At 38.3% G+C, this 22,950-nt stretch overlaps 1 protein-coding gene across 6 annotated transcripts in view; it reads left to right on the top strand.

Annotated features, from left to right (window-relative positions):
* The window catches only part of raly (RALY heterogeneous nuclear ribonucleoprotein), a 151,118-nt gene that overhangs the window by 92,159 nt on the left and 36,009 nt on the right, over window positions 1-22,950 (top strand). For all 6 annotated transcript variants that reach the window (XM_044209810.1, XM_044209829.1, XM_044209818.1 and 3 more), the window contains exons 4-5: window positions 30-77; window positions 15,233-15,396. In XM_044209810.1, the coding sequence (XP_044065745.1) occupies window positions 30-77; window positions 15,233-15,396 (212 nt within the window). The remainder of the gene's footprint in view (window positions 1-29; window positions 78-15,232; window positions 15,397-22,950) is intronic.

The raw sequence follows: 22,950 nt of genomic DNA, 5'->3' as shown, positions 1-22,950 counted from the left end.
CACTATATTCCATTGTGCTTTTTCCCCAGTGGCTATGAGTTTGACTATGATTACTACAGAGAAGACTTCTATGATAGGTAAGAGGAAGGGTGGTGCTTGGGGTTCTTCCAGCATTCTTCTCCCTGTTAGAACCAGCAGGGCTGCAGTCTGAGTTTGAGCACATGGACTCTTGGCTCTGGTGTTTCCAGCTATCAACAGAAGGTTAATCATGTTAACCTCTCAGAGGCCTGTGGTAGAATGTTGTTTGGAGACCCAATGGGAGTTAAACATATTTTATCTGAGCCATAACAATGGCTCAAATACTGTGTTTAAAGCACTTTATTGGATTGCTGTTGTAGTATACAGAATGTGAACATGGAAACAAAGAAAAAATAATGTGGAGCACATCTTCAACAATAACCAAACATGAATACTCTGATGCTGGCAAGCCTATCAGAATTCAGGTTATTCAGTTATTTAGATAGCAGCATGGCATGCAAATTACAAGATGGACAGATTTTTGACAAGTAATAAAAGAAAAACAGTAATGCTCTTTGACCAAACACACCAGCTAAATCCAAAATATGATAAGTCTTGGGATCACTGTCACAACTGTATCAGATGAGCAGATGTTTTTTGTCTAAAATCTCAAAAAGTCTGGGCAAAGTTTAACTTGGATTTTTCATTTGCACAAAAGTAACTTACTTATATTATTGCACTGTATTATTATACCGTACATACTTATCAACCTATCAACCTCTAAATCCACTTTGGTACTTACACTTATTTTAGATTTTATACTTATTCCACTTTGTACTTAATTTATCTTACCTGTATTATAGTGTATTATATTCTGATTTGCTTAGTACTTCCATTCCTGTGTGCACTGACGTGATAGTGATCAGCTGTAACAAAAGAGTTTTCCCTCGGGATCAATAAAATATTTCTGATTCTGATAAAACATTTTCAAATTGTTGCACTGAATCATGCTCGGTTCATCTCATGCTCATGTCAGTTCCACAGAGTGTAATCTTGAACACTTTACTAAAAATTCTGAAAATAAATTGTTGGACAGAAGAACTCGCTCTGTGTGAAGATTATCAAACAATTGTCAACTTTTCTCCAGTGATTCCCACAGGCAGAGATAGCTTAGTTGTGTGCCCCAAAACTGGCAATTTGCCAAAAAAATGTCTGACAGTGTTAGAGATAATTCAAGCTTAAAGCTAATTAAATGGGAAAAAAGGTGTGTGATAGTTAAGTTCAGGGTTAAGGGCTAAGGAATGCATTATGCCAATGGGGGTCCTCACAAGTACTGTATATTGTGTGCATATACAGTACATATACACTTAGTTGCCAATTTATTAGGTACACAAGGCTAAAACGAATGCAGTCTAATACAACAGTCCTGCAATAAATCCTTCATGAAGGTTATGATGTTAATTTTTTGTTGAAACTGTTTTAGAGAGGTGTTGATTCTGTAGTTTGTGGTTCTGTTACATTGTATTGTTTTCTACTGAGAGGTTTCTAGAAAGTACTTAATAAATCCAGACGGCAAATTACGCTGTAACATCTACAAGTTGCGTTTGTGGTTCTGTTACATTGTATTGTTTTCTACTGAGAGGTTTCTAGAAAGTACTTAATAAATCCAGACGGCAAATTACGCTGTAACATCTACAAGTTGCGTGAATCACAAAAGAATGAAGTAAGGACACTCAAGGAGGTTGAAGGAAAAAAAGAAAGAAAGAAAACACTTTATTAAAGCCATAAAAATAGACAAACAACTTTAATGCTATGTGTATGTTTTTTGATGTTATGTGTGCTGTGTGAGATATGTCATAGACAAATTTCCATTGCCTTGAAAATGTTTTTCTGATTCTGATAAAGACTAGCACCATATTCTAATTTGTACTGAATATGCACACTATTCTTGAATTCAGTCTGCAGTCTTGAATTCAGTCATTGAAATAAATAGGGTGGAAAAAATATAAAAAAACACCTGTCAGTATAACTCAATACAATACAATTCAACAGCACCACAAACTGCATCCTCCAAAATGGCCATGCAGTTGAATCAATACAAACAGTTTCAACAAAAACTGAACATTATAACGTTCATGAATGGAGGATTTACTGCAGGACTGTTGTATTAGTTTTAGCTAGGTGTACCTAATAATCTGGCAACTGTGTGTATATGTGTGTGTTTCTATCTGCTAGATATGCTCGGTTGACATGTGGTGAATAAATATCCTAACGGGTATTTACAGACACTTCATATTTAAAGTCTCACTTGTATGTGGAAATTATAAGTCATAGTGATTTTTATAATAACATGTTCAAAGCAGATAAAAACACATGATTGGACATTCTTGATGCTTTTGCAGAAGTGTATCTGAAAAGATATTTGAATTTGACAACAAGTCCTCCAAATTAAACAACAAAATAAGTTGTTTGTCCATGCCATCTAGAACGACTCATAGAAGAGTTTTCTGATCTGATAAACTTTTAAAAATTTTCAAACAAAAAATACCTGATCTTAATGGCATCCAGAAGTCAGACCAGTTACAAAATAGAAATAATCCAAAACACAGCTGACCCGAACAGACCCAAATATATAGAGAGAACACCAACACTGGCAGCAGCATGATACTCCACCGATTAACCGAACACCTGAGGTTGGAAAAACAAGTGACACATGTTATTTTTTCTGCACTTCACAGTTTACACTCTCCGTCTGCCTCAAAAAATAATTTGTTCTCCTGTAATGATGATGACACAGAACGTGATCAGAGCTGATACAGAGTCAGCTTGGATCCACTTAGGTGTTGACAGACAGATGTCAGACATGACCCAAGTGGACTAAATATAATTTAGACCACAATATGCCTTTTCTTTTACAGCCATTAAATAATGGAATAAGCTCCCTGTCAATTTGAAAACCTGCACAGATTTCCATATTTTCTCCCAGATTTTAAGCAACCAGTCTTGTAAGCATTAACTTGACATTTTGACAACCTGTTTTATAAATTTGGATGTATGTATATAATATTTTGATATTTGTATTTTGTTTTGTGTTTATTTCTATAAAATGTACTATTCTATGTGTGTGTCAGTCAGTAGTGGAGATGATGCCTTGCTCTATGTTTTATTGTTTCCTTTCACCTGCCCAGGGACTTACAGATGGAAACAAGCAAGTAGCTAAATCTGGCATCTCTTTTCTTTTTGAGATTAATGTATTTTGTACATGATACTTGATATAAATACATTTAATACTAAACTAAACTAGAACCTGCTCAACTTTGGTCCAGGTTCAGGTCTCAGTTACTAGGGTTAGGACCTGTGAACACCTCTGTTGGAAACAAAGCAGATGTCCTAACTAATAAACAGCGACTTTTATAAACATGATTGATTTATGTTACCCACTGTGGAGGATATCAAATCCTTACAGCAGTTAGGTAGTAAGAGATCATGTTTATGACAGCAGCAATTGATAGCTGATCACATTTGATGTTAACACAACAGGAAGGTTTACAATGTTTTTCATCATACTAATAAGATTTACAAGATTGCAGACAAAATCTTTCAACCAGGGGATTATCTGCCTTAGGCGGAATTTCTTTTCACCCTGTGCCTGCCTCTTGATAAAGCCAATCAGAGGAACATCTGGTCAAATTCAATCTATTTACATTGACCTCTGCAGTCATGTCACAGTGTGGTAACTATTACTGCTCTGACAAGACCAGGTGAAAGTCATCATCAAAGCTTTCACTGTTGTGAGGGTAAAAAGAAAAAGCTGCATCTGTAGTCCTGGCATTCCTCTTATTTGAAGCAAGTCCTTGGACCCAGTCATGTATGTCTCAACTGATTTCCATGAGAGTTCAGGGCTTTGAAACTGAGTCTTTACTTTGGTAACATAGAGAAATACATGTGCGCCAATGGGAGAAATTTTTATTGGTTTTGAAAATTGTATGTACTGAGAAGGACAGAAAGCAGAGATGGCCAGCTGAGTTGAATCAATGATGATGCATCCAGATGATCCCAGATGTCAAACTAGTATCTGTCTCCGATCTAAGGAAGAGACCTTTGCATTTACCCTGAGAAAAAAATAGAAAACAATCCGGGGTTATTCAGTGTCATTATATGCAGAGGTTTTGAAACTTTTGTGGTGCAGAGGTTTCGTGTTTCACAAAAGACGGTCATGCTTGTGGGAGAAGAACAACTCTCCCGAGCCTCTTTTGACTCCTGTCAAAACGCATCAAACTTTTGAAATAAAACAGTCTAATGCAGTGAAGAAGGGTAACCAAGGTTTCTCCACCTCCCTGGGAGAGGAAAAGCAGTTGTGTCTGTTAATTGTCTGAATTATACATCACCATTCCAGTGACTTGAAAAAAGAGGGAACAGACAGAGAGTTTAATTCTCATGGGTGTTTTTGAACACATGACTTTCCAGTCCTGGGATGCTTCCATTACCCACTATGATCCCTTTCTGTCACTGCTTGGACATTGAAGAGCCCTGCTTTCACTCAAGTGACATTGCTCACATAAAAGTCATTATTTTCAGTGGATGGTGTGGCTACACTCTCCTGCTCAGCTGCACAAACCAAACCATGCTGCCCCAATTTTCCCCCAGTTTTTGCTGCCAAAGTTCAACTTTGACCCCCAAATATAGTGACAGAATACAGAACGAAAACCCAGTGGCATTCTGGAATTAATGGAAAGTAGAATTTATGACAGTGCCAAATATCACTGTAGAGAAGAATGCAATGTTAGCTTCTTAAGTTAGTTCATTTTTGTATGCGCGTTGTGGAACTCCTTGGATCCTAATGGGGCTTGGGTAAAAAAATCTAAAGCATGACAGAAAACAGAGTTGTGATAATACCAAGTTAGAAAATTTGATTATTCACATTTTGATGTAACTTGTAGCAGCCAAAGTAGCTGCTTTGTAGGATGGTAATGCTCTTTATCCTACACAAACCATTCCTGCTTGCACACTTGATGTGAAATACAGGTATTAAGGAAGACAAGGGCTTGTTTTTACTGCTAGTGCTGAGGTATGGTGCTCTTGTTCAATCAGTTGATTGATCCGTCATTCCATCAGTCCATCTGTTGTCACACTGTTCCATCAACACAGAGTAGATTTTTTCATCAAGTATTGGCCAGATTTACATAAAATGTTGTGTAGATATTCATATTCCCTACTGGAAAATGCCCAATTAAGTCACAACAAGTCAAGTTTATTTAAATAGCCCAAACACAAGATTGTACCAAAGTGCTTTACAATAAGATCATACCAAAGGGCTTTACAGTCTGTACAGTATATAACGCCGTTTTATCTTAGACCCTTGATTTGGATGAGGAAGATCTTTATTGGGAAAAAAACATCAGAGAAACCTCGGGAGGAACAACAGAGGAAAGAGCCTTCCTGGATGGACAAACATACAATAGTTGCTCCAATAGTTGCAGACCGGACATGCTATGGATCTCATTGTGGACACTGGAGACCACTATTGTTAATACCAGGTGTAAATATAATCAGGTTAAAATCATATCTAGATACAATCTGGATACGAGACACATTTTAATGCAATGTGCAAAGGGGGTCCATGAGTAATGTTAGGTTAACTAACTTTTTAGCTAGCTGGCAAACAATGTAATGTTTTGTTAAGGAATACAGAGTAGCACAAAGCCGTTACTTATGTAACTTATTTTAACCCAAACCACAATCTTTTCCTAAACCTAACCAAGTAGTTTTGTTGCCTTAACCTAACAAAACTGCGACTGTTTTACAACATTAATCATGTGTTTAACGTCACGTGACTTACGTAACGTACTTAAGCGGTAGAAGAAGAAGAAGCAGAACCCTAATCGCAGCCTTTGTGCAAAATGGTTGCTGTTACATCAGTTCAGTGATCTGTGCGCTTAGATGAAAGCCATATACTTGATGTCCATAGTGTAGTCCATATGTAGTGCAACATTGATACATGTTTCATTGTTTTTGCTCTGTAATCTGTACATTTGATTTGAATAAAACAGTAGCTATGAGGATATAGTGCTAACTTTCAGCGTTAAGATTATTTGAGGGTGTCTACATCCATATTGTGTGAAAAGTGCATTTATACGTAGCCCCCAATTTGCAGCAAGACAACAACCAAACAAATGGACAAGGCAACCAAGGAGTAGTTTCATGGCCAAACAGTGGAATGATCTTAACTGACCAAGTCAGTCATGTGACCTCAGTCTAACTAATCATGTACAGTATTTCACTGCTGAAGATCAGACTGAAAGCAAAAGGCCCCTTAAACAAGCAGAAGTGAAGATAGCTGCTCAGTTCCCACACTGTCCATCTGATATGGATGTAAACACCCTCAAATTAAAGGTGAGAGTCAGCAGTTTAACCTCATAGTCATTGTTGCATTTCAAATTCAATGTGCTGGCATATAGAGCCAACACAGCAAAAAATGTGTCATTGTCCTGATACTTTATGACTACATTGTACTGTACATGTACAAATAAAGCACTACATTGTTTTGTAGTCTTAGTTAATTACATTTCATTCTATGCTCGATCCATTCAGTAATTTTCTTACTATCCCAATCCGGGTCACGGTGGTAGGCTGTGCTACTCAGCGCTCCTTCCAGATGTCTGAGCTCCTCATCCCATCGCTCAGGGTCAGCTCAGCCACGCTGCAAAGGAAACAAAATAGTACAGGATTCAACCCAGTGTTTTTCTTGCCACAAGCTGACATCCTTAACCTCTGTCCATCAATTCCCCCAAATCAGCCCCTATACCAGAGTCAAAGAAATCCTTCTGAGCTTTAAAAATCTGTCTAAACAGATGTTGAAATATGCTGACCAGGTGGGCCGCAGACCTCTGTGATCTGTCAGTCTCACTCCCTCCCTCCCATTTTTAACTGATTGAAGCAAGTAGTATTCAGATGGTTGCAATCTGCAATTTTGCTGCTAGATGCCACTAAATCCTACACAGTGGACCTTTAAGTAGATTATACTAATTTCCAGTCATCATTACATTGTTCTTTTGGCATTAACTTTGCCTTCAAAGTTAGCACCATATTGGTAGCATTTACTCAACACCTGCTGACGACAAGCAATATAACCATTTTATCTGCATACACAATCATATGTTACGAGATTACCAACCAACCTGACCTGCCTAATTTTGGAGTCAGTCTGGGCTTCTTATGAGGATTTCAATTTCCAATTTTAATGCTGTGCTTGGATGTTTTTGTTGTCAGTGTAACTGCACCCAATCTATTAATCTGGTTTACTCTGCCAAATAGTGGTGACAACATGATTTTTCCAAACCCTGTGTGGCAGTATATCACAGCTGGGTGTGGTCACAAGTTCAACAGACCACAAGTGACCACACCCAGCTGTGATTTGGGTTGTTTATTGTTATAGTTTGAGGTTTAGTCATATTTCCTGTTTTATTTTATAGTATTCTCCTCCCCTTGTGTGCCTTGTGGTTTTGCTTCCTGTCTTTGTTTGCTTTCCCTCCAGTTTTGATTGTTGGCCCCTCCTTGATTGTTTGCACCTGTGTCTCGTTGTCTCACCTCCCTTAGGGTATTTAGTCCAGGTCTTTTCCTTTGTTCTGTGAGTGAGTGAGTGAGTGAGTGAGCGAGCAAGTAAGTGAGCGAGCGAGTAAGTGCACGCGACGCACTCTCTCTCAGTGAGTCTCTCAGTGAGTCTCTCTGCACACTCTCTGCACGCACTCTCACGCACGCACTCTCTCACGCACTCTCTCACGCACTCTCTCACGCACTCTCTCTGTGTATTGTACCTTGTACCTGTGTCCAGTTTCCTGGCATTTCTTTCCATGAGTTCTTTTGTATGGATTCTTTGTCTCCCTTGGACTGTGTCTGGATTCTGGACTTTGAACTTTCCATGCTCCCTGTCAGATTTGTTTAGCCTTGTTGGACTCATTTCCTGGTTTCAACCACTGCCAGCTGGTAACCTGTTTTTCATTACCTGGACCTGTATCTGCCTACCTGCCTGTAAGCTACATCACCCAATAAATACTGTAGTCATCCGGCTACCTCCTTCCTCATATCGCTTCCCGGTCTTCTGCATTTGGGTCCTCATACTGCACCACTAAACGACAGTTTATAAGACTAAAAGTACGGTCACATTACATTTCCGTCCTCAAATTATTTGTGGAGTTTCCCATTTCCCACTTTTACTGAAGGCCGAACAACGGATGAATCCAAGCATGCGATTCGTCCAGGTGTGATCTCCAGCAGACTCCAGCAGATTCACAGGTCAGACTTTTGTTCAACTTCGACCAAGTGGATGTGCTCAGTCGGCCAATAGAAACACTGATGCACTGTTTGCAAATGGAAGAGTTACTATTCTAGCGTATTTCATCACCATGTTTAGTGCAATATCACGCTACTAGACTATAAACTGCAGGGCAATTTCGTTGAACAGAAATGGAATGTTAAAGGTGATGTAAGCATTATCTTTTGTTAAAAATAAGTGTTAAATAGCTCTACATTTGGACAGCCATCACTGAAATAGTGTTTGAACAGTAACATGGGTCTCCGGGTCCCTCTGCTGTGCAGTAAACAGAAAATAAATGATCACTTTATCCAGTCAGGAGAGCGAGCTCTACAAAGGGGTATTCCTCTCAGAGCGTTCACAGGCAGGCAGCAGAGCTACAGTGTGACTGAAGCTGAACAAGTTAGTTAACTATTTCAGCGTTACCTATTCCAGCGCTCCCAGGAACGGCTTACACCACAAATGAAGCTAGGTACCCTGATAGCTAACGTTAGTTTATAACTCTATACCATTCATGACCACAAAAAGGTATTGCTCTGACAATACAGTACAAAACCGTGAACCTCTCAGACACAGAGATGTCCCAAATATGCACTAAATATGCAAAGCTTATGAAGACTGATAAAGTCAAAAATCCATATTTACATCGGTGTGGCCTTTGATCGCTGGAAAAACTTCAAAGTTTTGAAGGAGTTGAAAAGTGATGTGCAGCTAGCCTTAGTGCTTCTGGACAGGTAAGCTATATTTTACTCTGCCGTAGCTATACGGATATTTGTAAGCCAGCTGGGTTTGTTGGTGGGTTTTACCATGATAGCTAATGTTAGTTTATAACTGCCTAGACACTCTTTTTGAGGTGGACTTCAGCTTGGTTTGCTATGTAACAATAGCAGCAAAGCTTGTTGTGAGCTAGGTACTAATATTAGCTGTAGTTATGTGCTTCATTATTTCATAGCTGAAAACGATCTCAGGAATGCTAGCTAACTTTACAGCCAAGTGGATGATTGATGAAACATGTTTATTTGTCCTTTCCTAGTTATAAGACTGCTCCACATTCACACCCTTCAAGCTTGTAGGAAGACTTTTATATATTTAGATGATTAGGGAACTTGGGATGTCTGCAAAAAGTCAGACAAGATCCCAATTTGCTCGAATATACAAAAACAGTCTAAAATCTGTATTTAGTAATATCTACAACATTGTCCAAAAGAGCACCATAATTTACTGTCAAAAAAATCCTATAACTTAAAATAATTACTCAATATGTTTATTTATTGTTAGTTGTAAAAAATAAAAATAAAAACTGATCCTGATCTGTGATGCACTTCAAATAATGACTGCTCTCTAGCAACAGAGTTCCCAAAGAACATCTCCCTGACCACAGCAGCAACAGAATGTGTACTTCATAGTCTCAACCTGGGCATTCCAGTATCATGTGGAACAATGGGGTTTTATAAAAGTTTTTATACAACATTTTGAAATATTACAATATACACAATTACAATAAAACAAAGTTAAAAAAATGTTACTACAAGTGTAAACTGACAGTAGTGTCAGTCAGTAGTGTGGTGTCAGTTAGGCCTACACCCTACTTGGACGAAAGCCTATGTATCTCCCACGAGAATCTGGAAAACATTCTGAATCTTCAAGATGCAGCAACTGGGATCACATCCAGGTTGCACATGTATAGTGCTTCCTCAACAGACAGACCAAAGGTGCCTCTGCCTTTCCCTAAACCACGATTGCATCCTGGTCCTCCTCTGCCCTGGCCCGCAGCTCTCCCTCTTTCCCGACCACATCCTCTTGGTTGGTCTGCCTGATGTCAACTGTGATAGGAAATTATGGGAAAGTTACTTGCACAAATCAAAGTGCTAGTCTGCAAGAAGAGGACAGGAAGTTAGCAAAAATGCTGATATCGCTTACAGCCCCTTTAATGCTTTTCAGTCCATGGAGACCAGCACAGCTGTTTTTCCTCAAACCAAAATTTAGTGTGGAGTTACTCTTCGACTGTCTTAGTAGTTTGAGCTTCACTAGAGTCTTATGACTCTGAGAACACTTTGTCAGTCATCCTTTCTTTCCTGGATTCAAGCTTAGAACTAGCCTTACTTGCAGTTTTTTGTAGTTTAGTCATGATGTTTGAAGTTGTAATAATGAAACTGTCCTCTCAAGAAAAAACAAGAGCATTAGTCGTAAACAGGTCACACCCCTCACATGGTAAGTCTGAATGATTTTAAATTTCTCTCACAAGTTCAGCTCAATGTGCTCTACAAAAAAGCCTCTTGGACCACTAAAGTCTGCCTTACTTTGATTTTCCACCATGTTTTGAAAAACACATTTTTGACATCTAAAACAGATTGCTAACAAATTTTCAGTGGATCATCATTGCACGGAGCTTATCAAATCGAAGCTTATATAAAGCTTGTTGATATTTTATTTTGTTTTCAAGATATTGGCCAATGAACTTCAAAAGGGCGTGGCTCAGCACATAGACCACAGTCAACCGCTTTTGGGCCAATCATCACAAAACTTACAAGATATGTCCACATAAGTACCTGAAACATACTCTGAAAGTTTCATTCAAATCGACCACTAGGGGGCCCTACAAATGAAAAAAAAAGGTCGTGGCATAACGCAAATCAGAAATTGTTCATTTTCTTCATTCAATTGTTTGTTTTCTTAATTGTATTTGTAAAAATGCAAAAAAGGGAAATTTTACTGGTTTTTTTTTGTCTTTTTCTTTATGTAACCATGACAACGAAGGTCTCCAAACCTTAATGAAGCAATGATTTTAAACCAAACCATGATATTTCCATAACCCTGTCATGGTTTTGGGTTTGTGTTTGGTTATTTCCTGTTTTATTTTGAAATATTATCCCTCATGTGTCTGTTAGTTTTGCTTCCTGTCTTGGATTACTGTGATTGTTTTCACCTGTGTCAGTTGGCTTCACCTGTGTCTTGTTGGCTCCCCTACCTGAGTGTATTTAAGCCTGTGTCTTCGTTCAGATTGTTGTTTTATGTGTGTTAAGCTGACTGATGCTAGTGGTATGTGGTTCTTGGAGTTATGTTTCTTGTGTACCTTTGTTTATGGACTTTTGGGTTTTGTTTTTTTGCTGGTTCACTGTTGGGCTTTTTTGACTGCTTACCTGTTTGCGACCACTGCCTGCCTGTAACCCGAGTAAGCCTTGTTCTTTTCATTAAAACTGTTGAACTGAACCTGCTCTGCCTGCTGTCCACATTTCGGTTCTCTGTGTTTCCCAGCTTAACACTTAAATGTGACAAACCCTAAACTTGACCCTAGTACCATCAAATCGAGGAAAACATTTGTCATTGTGTTGCTTAAATTGGAGTACTTGATAAGATGTGTTTTGTTGCTTGATTTTAGAGGACTTGTTAGTTATGGTCTAGTGCCGGCTGCTCTGTTCACTTTGACTTTTTCCTGATATAACTGATGTAATTTGTTGTTGCAAGTCTTTCATGTTCATTTATGGTTGACTGACTGATGATACAGATATGACACAAGAAAATTGTATTATAAAATGGATGACTTAAAAGCAAAACACTGATAACATTACCTGCCACCTATAATCTAACATAAACCAAAACTTAGTTTTAGCTTAAATTTAACGACTACTAACTTTTTCATCTGACATACCTGAAAATAACAAATGTCAAATTCATGCCTGTCTCATAATCCATTAATAATAAAAATTAATAATTCCTGTCATCGATCCATTAATAATAAAAATTAATAATTCCAGCTATTCCAGCTAGGTTGGAGGAACTTGATGATCATATAATTTGCCTCAGCAGTTTGTCAGTGTGTCATCATTTCTCCCAACGGTCAGCCTCAAAAATTACAAGTTTTGCAAAGGCAGCATTTATTGCTGGGGATTTCTATTTTAATGGATTACAAAGTGTTCGCACTATTCTGGCAACATATCTTTCATTAATTAATTCAAATGAGTCCAACATAGAGTTAAAATATGTTGAACTCATCACGAAAATGTTAGGGTTTACCACAAGAAAATCAGGCTCGCATGCTGGGACACAAAACATTTTTAGTTTTTCTGTGTCCTCTTTCTCTGGTTTATCCTGACATTTTAGCCACTAAATAGCAATTTTGGGGAAAAAATGTCAGTAAAATACGACTTTGCACTACTTTGCATTTAAATCTCTAAGCTGCTAACATTTAGATGTCAGGTTCAATATAACATTTCCAAGCAATTAATTTACTGGAGGAAAAATATACATGAGTTAACTATTGTTTTAAAGCCAGTGGTTGATGCTTTGTTAGCAAACTACTACATCAAAAACATGATTTTCCACAATAATGTTTTTTAACTTTACACAACTATATATCCTTTTTATAAAGACAGTAACACAGAGCAGCCTTGTGGTTTCCACTTAAAGTGTTTGTCCTTCCCAAAAGCTTCTTGCTAATGCTCATTGAGAGGGAAAAGGGAATCTGCATTGTATGGCTAATACTGTTTTGCTTGACCTCCACATTGAGAAATAACATGCTGGATTTTGTCTACAAAGTGATGTAATCTATACAAAATGCTTTGGCCAAATAGAGCAGAGGAAAATACTTAAAATAAAGACAGATTGTCTGTTACTGTCAAAAGCATTACAGCTGTGAGCAGCAGTGAGCTCAAAAAACCTGACAAAAAATATTGAATATTGATGGCCAACAATGTAGAGAATCAAATTACTTTTATGGTTTCCAAAGGTTCAAGGCTCAGCTTTGTCATTATACAATACAGGATTGCTCAATGAAATGCACTTGTAGCCCCCTCCATGCTACATACATAAAAAAATGTATAAACAAATATTTGAAATTAGAATAAAGCAATAAAATAGAACAAAGTGTGTATAAAACTAGCACTAAAAGAAGAAAGCTGTTGATGGACACACATACTATACCACAATGGAAATACAGGAGCTACTTGCAACTGGAAAAAAGTCAAATGTTGACCAAAGTGCTGTACAATAAAATAACATAACATGGTAACCAGCATAACAATACTATCTGATACACAAATAAGTAAAAAAACAAATGGAAAATTTAAAACACTCAGGAATAAAAGTGAAGGAAATTCTTGTGAGCTGGTCAACTCTTATTAATAATGAAGGTTTCTGGAAACTCAGGATGTCTTAGGCTAAAATATTTACTGATGCTCTGCCAAGGAGAAAATGATAACAGAGTGAGAATCACAGCTCAGTGTCAAAACCAACTCCTGTCGGGGAGTATTTAACCCCCACCAGACCTACTGAGACAACGTGTCCTAATAGGTTTATTCTTCACTCAGCTAGAGTATTCTATTGGATCCTAAAAAGAAACTATGCTTACCTAAGTTACCCTAAGTCACGTTGTGTCATTCAAGTCACATGCAACACTTTCTAAGGTGGTGCCAGTCAGTCAGTCTATTGAGTCTGACAGAATACAGCATCTCTCCTCTGACCTTGGTTGTCCAGGCAACAGCTCTATCTACCTACCCAGCTGTCATCATGCACATGAGGAGGCAGCAGAATGAACTATTGCTAGAGACACAGAGGTCAATCCATTTCTAGGCTTGCAAGTAACCCCAATTGTGACATGTGTTTGACCTGTACCTCACCTGTTAGCCACATAGAGCCCCTTAGGAAAATTCTTTCACAATGCATAGAACCTTAGAACAGTCAAAGTCCTGAGAAAACATGTGGATCTTAAGTGAAACATAAAATCTTAAGGGCATTAAAAGTCCTGAGAAAACATGTGGATCTTAAGTGAAACATAAAATCTTAAGTACACCCAAAGGCCTGAGAAAACGTGAGTCTTAAGTGAAACATAAAATCTTAAGGACACCCAAAGGCCTGAGAAAACATGTGGGTTTTAAGTTTAGCCTTAAGTGTATACAGAGGGGCAACACTTTATTGAAAATAGTAAACTATTCCAAATCTTTGGGGTGGCTACTGTAAACGCATGATCACCCTTACCCCTTAGCCTCGATCGAGGGAAAGCCAGGAGCAGCTGGTCTGAGGATCTAAGAGATCTGGGGTTGAAAAAGGGGCATAGGAGCTCAGAGATGTACTGGGGCGCCAGGCTGTGGTAAAGCTTTAAAAACAAATAACAGGATGGTACAAAAGCCCTGAAACCAAAATACTAAATTAATAAATCATTAGAAAAACATTTTAATTCACTGTATGTGAAGTTTCCAAATATCACATTGGACATTGCTTTCCAATGTTTGTTGTTGCATGCTTTGTATTATTTCCTGCTAGAACAAAACAATGTAGATTAATTAGATAACTGCGAAAATACCACACTGTAAGCATTAGTACTACGTGTGTGTGTGCTTCAAAAGCACAGAGATGGAGAGATTTTCTGTGAGATTTTTATTTCTCTCTCCTCATTCTGTCTGATCAGAAAGTCTGATGATCTGATGTTCGTACTTAGCAAGTATTTATCTTTAACCCTGTCCCCTAGAAATGTTGTTTATATACTACTGATTTGTTTTACCAAATATGTTTTGTGGGAAAACACAATTGCTCCCTGGATTATGTTGGAGAGAGAGAGAATATTATACTGGGAAAAACTAATCTGGGTGGGATTATGTTTCCTTAATATTGCGTTCACTGTTGCAAATTAGTATATAAACATAATTTATATCTTTGATCGATGAATAAAGGTTGATTTTCAATTTCATTTCTTCTCAGCTCCTTCTTTTCAAACCTCCTCTTTCTCCTCTCCTTATTCACAACTCCTGCCCCCCTTTTTCTTTTCCTCCTCCTTCATTACTCCCTGCCTCTCTCATTTTCCCAAACGCCCACTCTTCCTTGTCTGACTACTCTTCTCCTTTCCCAACTTTTCCCCTTGTTTTCCTCCTTTTCAACCCTCCTTTTATTTCTCTGTTTCACCCCTGCTCCTCTTTTTCCTTCTGTTCTTTTTGTCTTCCTTCCCAACTGCCCTCTTCTCTCGCTCTACAGGTTGTTTGAGTACCGTGGCAGGGTGTCTCCGGTCCCTCGGGTGGTGCCTGTCAAACGTCCACGGGTGGGGGTGCCTCTGGTACGACGGGTCAAATCTCTGCCAGTCAAACTGCTGGCGCGTAACGCCTCTGTCCTCCCCACCAGCAACAGCAACAAACAGAGATGTGAGTTCTATATCTATCTATAGTATAAATTCCCCGTTTGTGTCGCTTGTATTTTCTTAACATCAACATGTCCTCATACCTAAATGACAGAATAGGCCATTTGCCAATGACTCCCAAAACGAGATAAGATGGTTAGAGATTGCCAGCGACGGGCGTCACGGGCCTTTGTCGTCATGGTAACAATAATAAATATATAGTTAATGTTGTGAAATGGTCGCAGTTCGTTTATGCACCAAAAGTACTTGGTTAGGTTTAGGAAAAGACCATGGTTTGGATTAAAACTACGTTAGTTATGTAAGTTAAATTACGTCACGTGATGCATTAACATAATTTAGCTTACGCTTACGTAAGTTAAAATAAGTCAACGTTGACTTTTGGTTTCACATGGGACATGAACAGCGGCCTTCTCGGTGAAAGTCCTGTTTGACCGATCCATCTACGCCAGCCTCCTCCCTATGTGGACTTTGTCGCTCTTTATACTACCTTACTTGACTTCCTCCATTGTTTCCGTCATAATCACTACAGCCATTAATAAACGTAAATATGGGTCGTAATAAGCTGCTTGCACAGACAACCTATATGGCCGTATTATTGGTGGAGGACGATTTGCTTTTCATTAGTTATCTGTTTTTCTGAAAGTTAAATCCCTGAAACTTTGAACATTCCAGAAAATCATTTATCAGCACCACTGTTTCAAAGGTATTTCAAATACTTTTCAGTCCATCTGAATCTGCTATACAATAAAAAATATTTTGAATCTGTTTCCCAAATTGTGACTCTATTAAATAATTCTTACAATGATGGTAGTCATAAATTCGATATTTCCCTCTCTCTTTTTGTAAAACACAGAAAAATATATATTAATGAATGAATGAATGAAGTTTTTATTATTGTCTCATGCATTCAGCCCGCACTGGCTAAAAAGACACCATAAATTCATATAAGCACCAGTAAGAACCAGTGCGCTATGTATACATTTTCAAACAATACTATAAAAAAAAATGTCCACCTGAAATACTTTGACAATCACATCTTTAGACATTCATTGTCTACAACAGAATTAAGAAATCATTTGAAAAAAACAGTCCCTCTGAGACAAAGTTTGCAAACTTAAACACATCAAAATTAAACAACCATTCCAATTCAATTTTTGATAATCTGTACACACTGTTTTTTATGTGTAATTAATAATTAAACATTTTAAATTTTGATGATGCATTGTACAATCTGAGCTTGAAAATGCAATGATAGTAGTATAAGCTACAGTGGTGTGCAAAAGTGTTTGCCCCCTTCCTGATTTCTTATTTTTTTGCATGTTTGTCACACTTAAATGTTTCAGATCATCAAACAAATGTAAATATTAGTCAAAGATAACACAAGTAAACACAACATGCAGTTTTCAAATGAAGGTTGTTATTATTAAGGGAAAACAAAATCCAAACCTACATGGCCCTGTGTGAAATAGTGATTGCCCCCTAAACCTAATAACTGGTTGGGCCACCCTTAGCAGCAACAACTGCAATCAAGCATTTGCGATAACTTGCAATGAGTTTTTTACAGTGCTGTGGAGGAATTTTGGCCCACTCATCTTTGCAGAATTGTTGTAATTCAGCCACATTGGAGGGTTTTCGAGCATGAACTGCCTTTTTAAGGTCATGTCACAGCATCTCAATAGGATTCAGGTCAGGACTAGGCCACTCCAGTCTTCATTTTGTTGTTCTTCTTCGTCTGTCAGCCTCACTAGAATGCTGTATCAAATTCACATCTGAATCCATATAAGGTTTGGCTAATATGCAACAGATGTTGAATAAACATTCGCAAACAGTTTGCTCAACTTATCTCCACTAAGCCAGTCCAAAGTCTTCATTTTGTTGTTCTTCAGCCGCTCAGAGACCCCACAACAACATCCAAAGAACTGCAGGCCTCACTTGCCTCAGTTAAGGTCAGTGTTCATGACTCCACCTATAAGAAAGAGACTGGGTAAAAATGGCCTGCATGGCAGAGTTCCAAGACGAAAACCACTGCTGAACAAAAAGAACATTAAGGCTCGTCTCATTTTTTGCCAGAAAACATCTTGATGATCCCCAAGACTTTTGGGAAAATACTCTGTGGACTGACGAGACAAAAGTTGAACTTTTTGGAAGGTGTGTGTCCCATTACATCTGGCGTAAAAGTAACACCACATTTCATAAAAAGAACATCATACCAACATTAAAATATGGTGGTGGTAGTGTGATGGTCTGGGGCTGTTTTGCTGCTTCAGGACCTGGAAGACTTGCTGTGATAAATGGAACCATGAATTCTGCTGTCTACCAAAAACTCCTGAAGGAGAATGTCCGGCCATCTGTTTGTGACCTCAAGCTGAAGCGAACTTGGGTTCTGCAGCAGGACAATGATCCAAAATACACCCGCAAGTCCACCTCTGAATGGCTGAAGAAAAACAAAATGAAGACTTTGGAGTGGCCTAGTCAAAGTCCTGACCTGAATCCTATTGAGATGCTGTGGCATGACCTTAAAAAGGCAGTTCATGCTTGAAAACCCTCCAATGTGGCTGAATTACAACAATTCTGCAAAGATGAGTGGGCCAAAATTCCTCCACAGAGCTGTAAAAGACTCATTGCAAGTTATCGCAAACGCTTGATTGCAGTTGTTGCTACTAAGGGTGGCCCAACCAGTTATTAGGTTTAGGGGTCAATCACTATTTCACACAGGGCCATGTAGGTTTGGATTTTGTTTTCCCTTAATAATAACAACCTTCATTTAATAACTGCATTTTGTGTTTACTTGTGTTATCTGACTAATATTTAAATGTGTTTGATCTGAAACATTTAAGTGTGACAAACATGCAAAAAAACAATAGCATTAGCTGCTGCTGAAGCAGCAACAGTAAATGTTTTAGTAACAATAGCAATCACAGTAAATGCTGTTCAAATGAAGTTCTTGTATTGGCAGTTTTAGCAAACATGGAAATAGTCAAATTTTAAGATTCCGAATGTAAACATTAAGTATATTTAAGTACATCAGCATAATCATCTTCTTGGTGGAAGTCCAATATTCTGATGTAAACCATCACGTCATTAAACTCTTTGTGTCTGTATGTTCCCACTTCCCTTTCTCTCTTCTTTATTATTTCTTCTCTTAATCTTCCTGACTCCCCTTCATCTATCTTTCAAGTCTGTTTTACATGTCAGTGAAAAGGTCAAGCATCAGGGAGACTGTTGTCACTTTCTTTTTGCATTCTGCTCATTAAACATTCATTTCACATCATGTTCAGATTGTGGAACTGAAGAGAGATGCTCCTTTCATATTTGACTTTGACCTGAACCTTTCTTTCCCAAAAGCATTTTTTTTTTCTGCTAAGTTTCACTGAATTTCACTCTGTGCAGAGCTCACAAAGCAGTTTTCATGTCACTGATTTGAGTTTATTTCTGTGTACTCATCAAACTTGCATTTCAAATGGTTTTGAAAAGCAATATCCAAACAAAACTCACACTAAAGTTTTTTCTTCACCTCTCACTTTTTGGGAAGCTCAAAATAAAGACCTGACAGTTTACACTTTTTTTCCTCCTAATGTTCAATATATATCCACAAGCCCTACCAATGTTTAGTCAGTTGTTGGGACAGTCCTTAGGGATTGACATTGTGAAATAAATAAAACTGAAATAATCCAATCCTTGTTAAAGATGATTTGTTTTTACTCAACCATTATCAATATTTGTGCTGCTTGCACTCACACATGCAGTGCAAGTAATTTTTTGTTAATTGTGTGAATGTAACTTTAGTTATTTTAAATAAGAATATACATATTCCTATTTAAGATGTTTCACTATAAAAGTTAGAATGATATATATCAGGAGAGAAAAAAGGGAATTGTTGTGCAGTGAAACATTAGACTACGCAGATATTTGAAAATATGGCTTATATTTCACCTAACCTTTTACTGAGCTGGACTCACCCTGGTATCGCCCACATGATGCAATGTCAAGGCTGGTGGTGATAACAGCTGTTTCAGGTGGTTCTAGCATTGGCCAGCCTGTTACTTTTTTGATGTTGGCAGGTCATGTTTCATTTTATGGGTAAAGTGAATGGGTAAAATTTGTTATAGTATCCAAAACAACAAATCAAACAATTCAACTTTGCGACTATAGTGTTGTCGTGTCACAACTAAACATCCCGATATTTGCTCGCAGCAGTTAGCATTTGATTGTAATTTATACCGTAAATATACTAAAAAGCCAAACCACAACAATGACAATTCTATACTTTTGGACTATTTTAAACTAACATGCTCTTTACTTAGCATGCATCTCCAGAGTAAATGAGCATTTTTTGAATCCGAAAGTTACATAGTGTTGTTTTTTTAAGTGAATAAAAATCAGAGCTGACATTATAACTATCATGGCAGTGTCTATTACAGTACTGCCATGCAGACGCTTCACTCCAACAAGAAAATGGGATGCAGACAAGCGTAAAATGGTGTCATGTTTTAGACTTTTAGAGCTTTGACAGGCACATGGTTAAATTTGGATTTCTGAAGTCTTGGTGGGAATTAACTGTGATACTTAGATGTCTTCAGTGTCAAAAGAACACTACATACATACATTTGTCAATTTAAAGAGAATAATCTCTGGCAGACTCAAGGACTCATGCTCATACAGTCTCCAGCTGCATTATGTGCTCCTGCTGTTTGAGCAGTGACACCTCGGAGGATAGAGAAAGTGAGTTTACAGCAGCATGATGTTCTTAACAACTGCCTTTCACTCATCTGTTGTCAAGGTACCATTGAGCAAGTTGAGCTCAAAGCTTACCAGGAACTCTAGGTTTTATTAGTTTTTCTCCTCCTGTTTCTCTTTTTTCCACTTATCTCTTAACCAAGACTGTCTTCACCAGAAAAATGACAGCATTGGTCATTTGTTCTAAATGTGGTAGTACAAATAAAATCTAGACAGAAGTAACGGCTCTCTGTTATAGCACCACAAAACCTCCTAGATTGGAGTTCAGGTGTGACTTTGACACGAGATTCTGTTATTTTTTTCTTCTTCAAACCATGACTTTAACATTTCCCTAACATTAACCAAGTAGTTTCAGTTGCCTAAACCCAACCAGACCTTAACCACAGTTGTGGCAGATCAAAACATTTTCATATGAATCGCTGAAACATTTTTGCCTTACACAGATGTGTCTCAGCCTCAATTCATGACTGTCACTCATTTTCAATGTCTTTTAAGCATTACTTATCAAATTTGCCTCACTTTTTGTATGAAATTACCTGAATGGTTTTGTCTTATTTCAGAGACACACAAAACCATAATGAAATCAGTTGGATTTGGAGATAATAATACGTTTTAGGCAGTGGTGGGCTGTCAAGGCCAGATAAGGCCTTCTCTGCTGGCCTAGAGATTGCCAGAATCAGAAAATTATATTTTATAATTTGATATATATTTTCATTAATGCTATGTATTTTACAAAGTTTGTTCCCATCTGTCTATTAACGTCATTTCATTGCTACTCTCTCTTTTAGTTGCGCTGCTTCCAGTGCAGCTCATATAAATTAGAGCTTTTATCAAATCAGATTTCCCTCCTGTGCTGTCTCCAGATTAAATTTACTCTGAGGCCTTCAGAATTTTGAGTGAATCCCTCTGCTGTTGAAGCAAATGGGGATGATGTTGCCATATTGGGTGTATTCTTTGACACAGCGGAGCCTTCTAGCTTGCCTACCTGCCTACGTCAGCAATTTTCGTGTGGTGTGATCGGAGGGCCAGTTAGCTAACTGAAGTAAAAGTAGCTAGCACATAAATGTAGCATTATCTAAGAGTTCAAGTTCTAAGATTTTTTTAAACGTTGTTTTGTGAAGTTTTGATTTTTAGATGTAGTGTTTTTGACTTTTTTGTTTAGATTTTTACTTAGCTCTGCTGTTTTTAATGCACAATGGCTGAAGGAGGAAAAGAAACGGATTTGGTGGAAATTGTGATGAAGGGTTAACCAATCCTGCCACTAGCCGCCCTGTCCCACCCAGGATTTGTGCAGCACACCAATTGAGCAACTACCAAAGGTACACCTAGCTTACACTGTCTAAAGAACGTTGCAAATTGTATTGCTGGGAATGCCTGTTTTTTGCAACAGATCTATATGGTGTTTGGAGCCATGCTGGGTTTGTAAACCTGAATTGCTTAACCACAGCACGACAGGACACTTGCAAACAACGTGCTGTTGTGAAAACGTTCAGAGACACCTGAATTGGGTCATCCTTCTGGGTAAACAAGAGCTCTCATTTAAGGGACATGATGAAAGCAAGGAGTCCACAAATGGGGGGAAACTATGTAGAGCTTCTTTCCTTTCTAGCCAAGCACGACAAAGACTTGCATTACCACCTTCCCACTAACAAATTGTGTTTACTGGGACTTCAGGCAAAATACAAAATGACCTGATTAGTGCTATAGCTGAAGTGATGGGAGAGGAGATAAAAAGGAAGATGAATAAAGCACCTTTTGTTGCAGTTATGGTGGATTAAACTTCAGATGTGAGTACTGCAGCCCAGCTGGCACTGTTGCGCTGTTATGTGACAAACACTGGTGTCAAGGAGAGGCTTGTCCGATTTGATGATGTTACTAGTGGCAAGAGGGCTGATGACATTGCTACTCTCATTATCAGATTCCTGGAGGAACTAGAATGTCTGGATAAAGTTGTGGCACAGTGATGGCACTGCCGTCATGGCGTCTGGACTAAATGGGTTGCAGGCTAAAGTTAATGTGAGGGCTCCTATGGCTTTATTTATACATTGCTATGCACATTGACTTAATTTAGTACTGACTCAAGGGGCATTGAAGCTTAGAGAATGTAAGATCTTTTTTTGCGCATCTCAAGCCTAGCCGCGTTGAAAATATGGCTTATTCCACTAAGCAGATTCAGCTGCTTAACAATATCTGTCAGTGGTGTCTTCCTTGTGTGGCACCAACAATGTGGCAATATAGTTCTAGACTGGTCAGTGCAGTCTTTGAGAAGAGTGTTGCCCTAAAGGAGCTATTTGAGCACCTATAAGAACACCATGATGAGTACAACGATGATACAGTATGCTGTGCTGATGGATACAATGCACATCTGGATGATTTTGAGTGGGGTTTTTTACTTTCTACTTTTCACGTGATTTTTGAGTATTCGGATGTGCTTTTTTGGAGCACTGTAGAACAAAACACTCAATGTACAATTCTGTCTGATGAGTTTTGTGACACCACTGAGAGGGAGAGAAGATGATTTGTTGAGATTTGAGTTTACTGTGTGCAAAACAGGTGCGCCAAGCGCAGGGGGACATTCGTGCAAGGTACCAGAAACTCCACAGCTGCATTTTAGACAACATCCTTGCCCAGATATGGAATGGTTGGTGGATATGGTTTTAAAGACCACGAGAAAATGTTTCTCTCCCTCCTCGACCCTCAGCAGTTTCAGACATACTGGGAAAAAATTCCCGGATGTGGCCTTCTCCAGCTTAACGCTCCTCGCTTTCCTTCAGTAGAAAGATCTGAGCATGCATCAATTTTACGCACTGGCATGTTTGGT

This window comes from Siniperca chuatsi, linkage group LG2, assembly GCF_020085105.1.
Source record: "Siniperca chuatsi isolate FFG_IHB_CAS linkage group LG2, ASM2008510v1, whole genome shotgun sequence".
Taxonomy (NCBI): domain Eukaryota; kingdom Metazoa; phylum Chordata; class Actinopteri; order Centrarchiformes; family Sinipercidae; genus Siniperca; species Siniperca chuatsi.
Note: the sequence above shows the minus strand (reverse complement) of the source record. Positions and strands in the feature narration are given on the sequence as shown.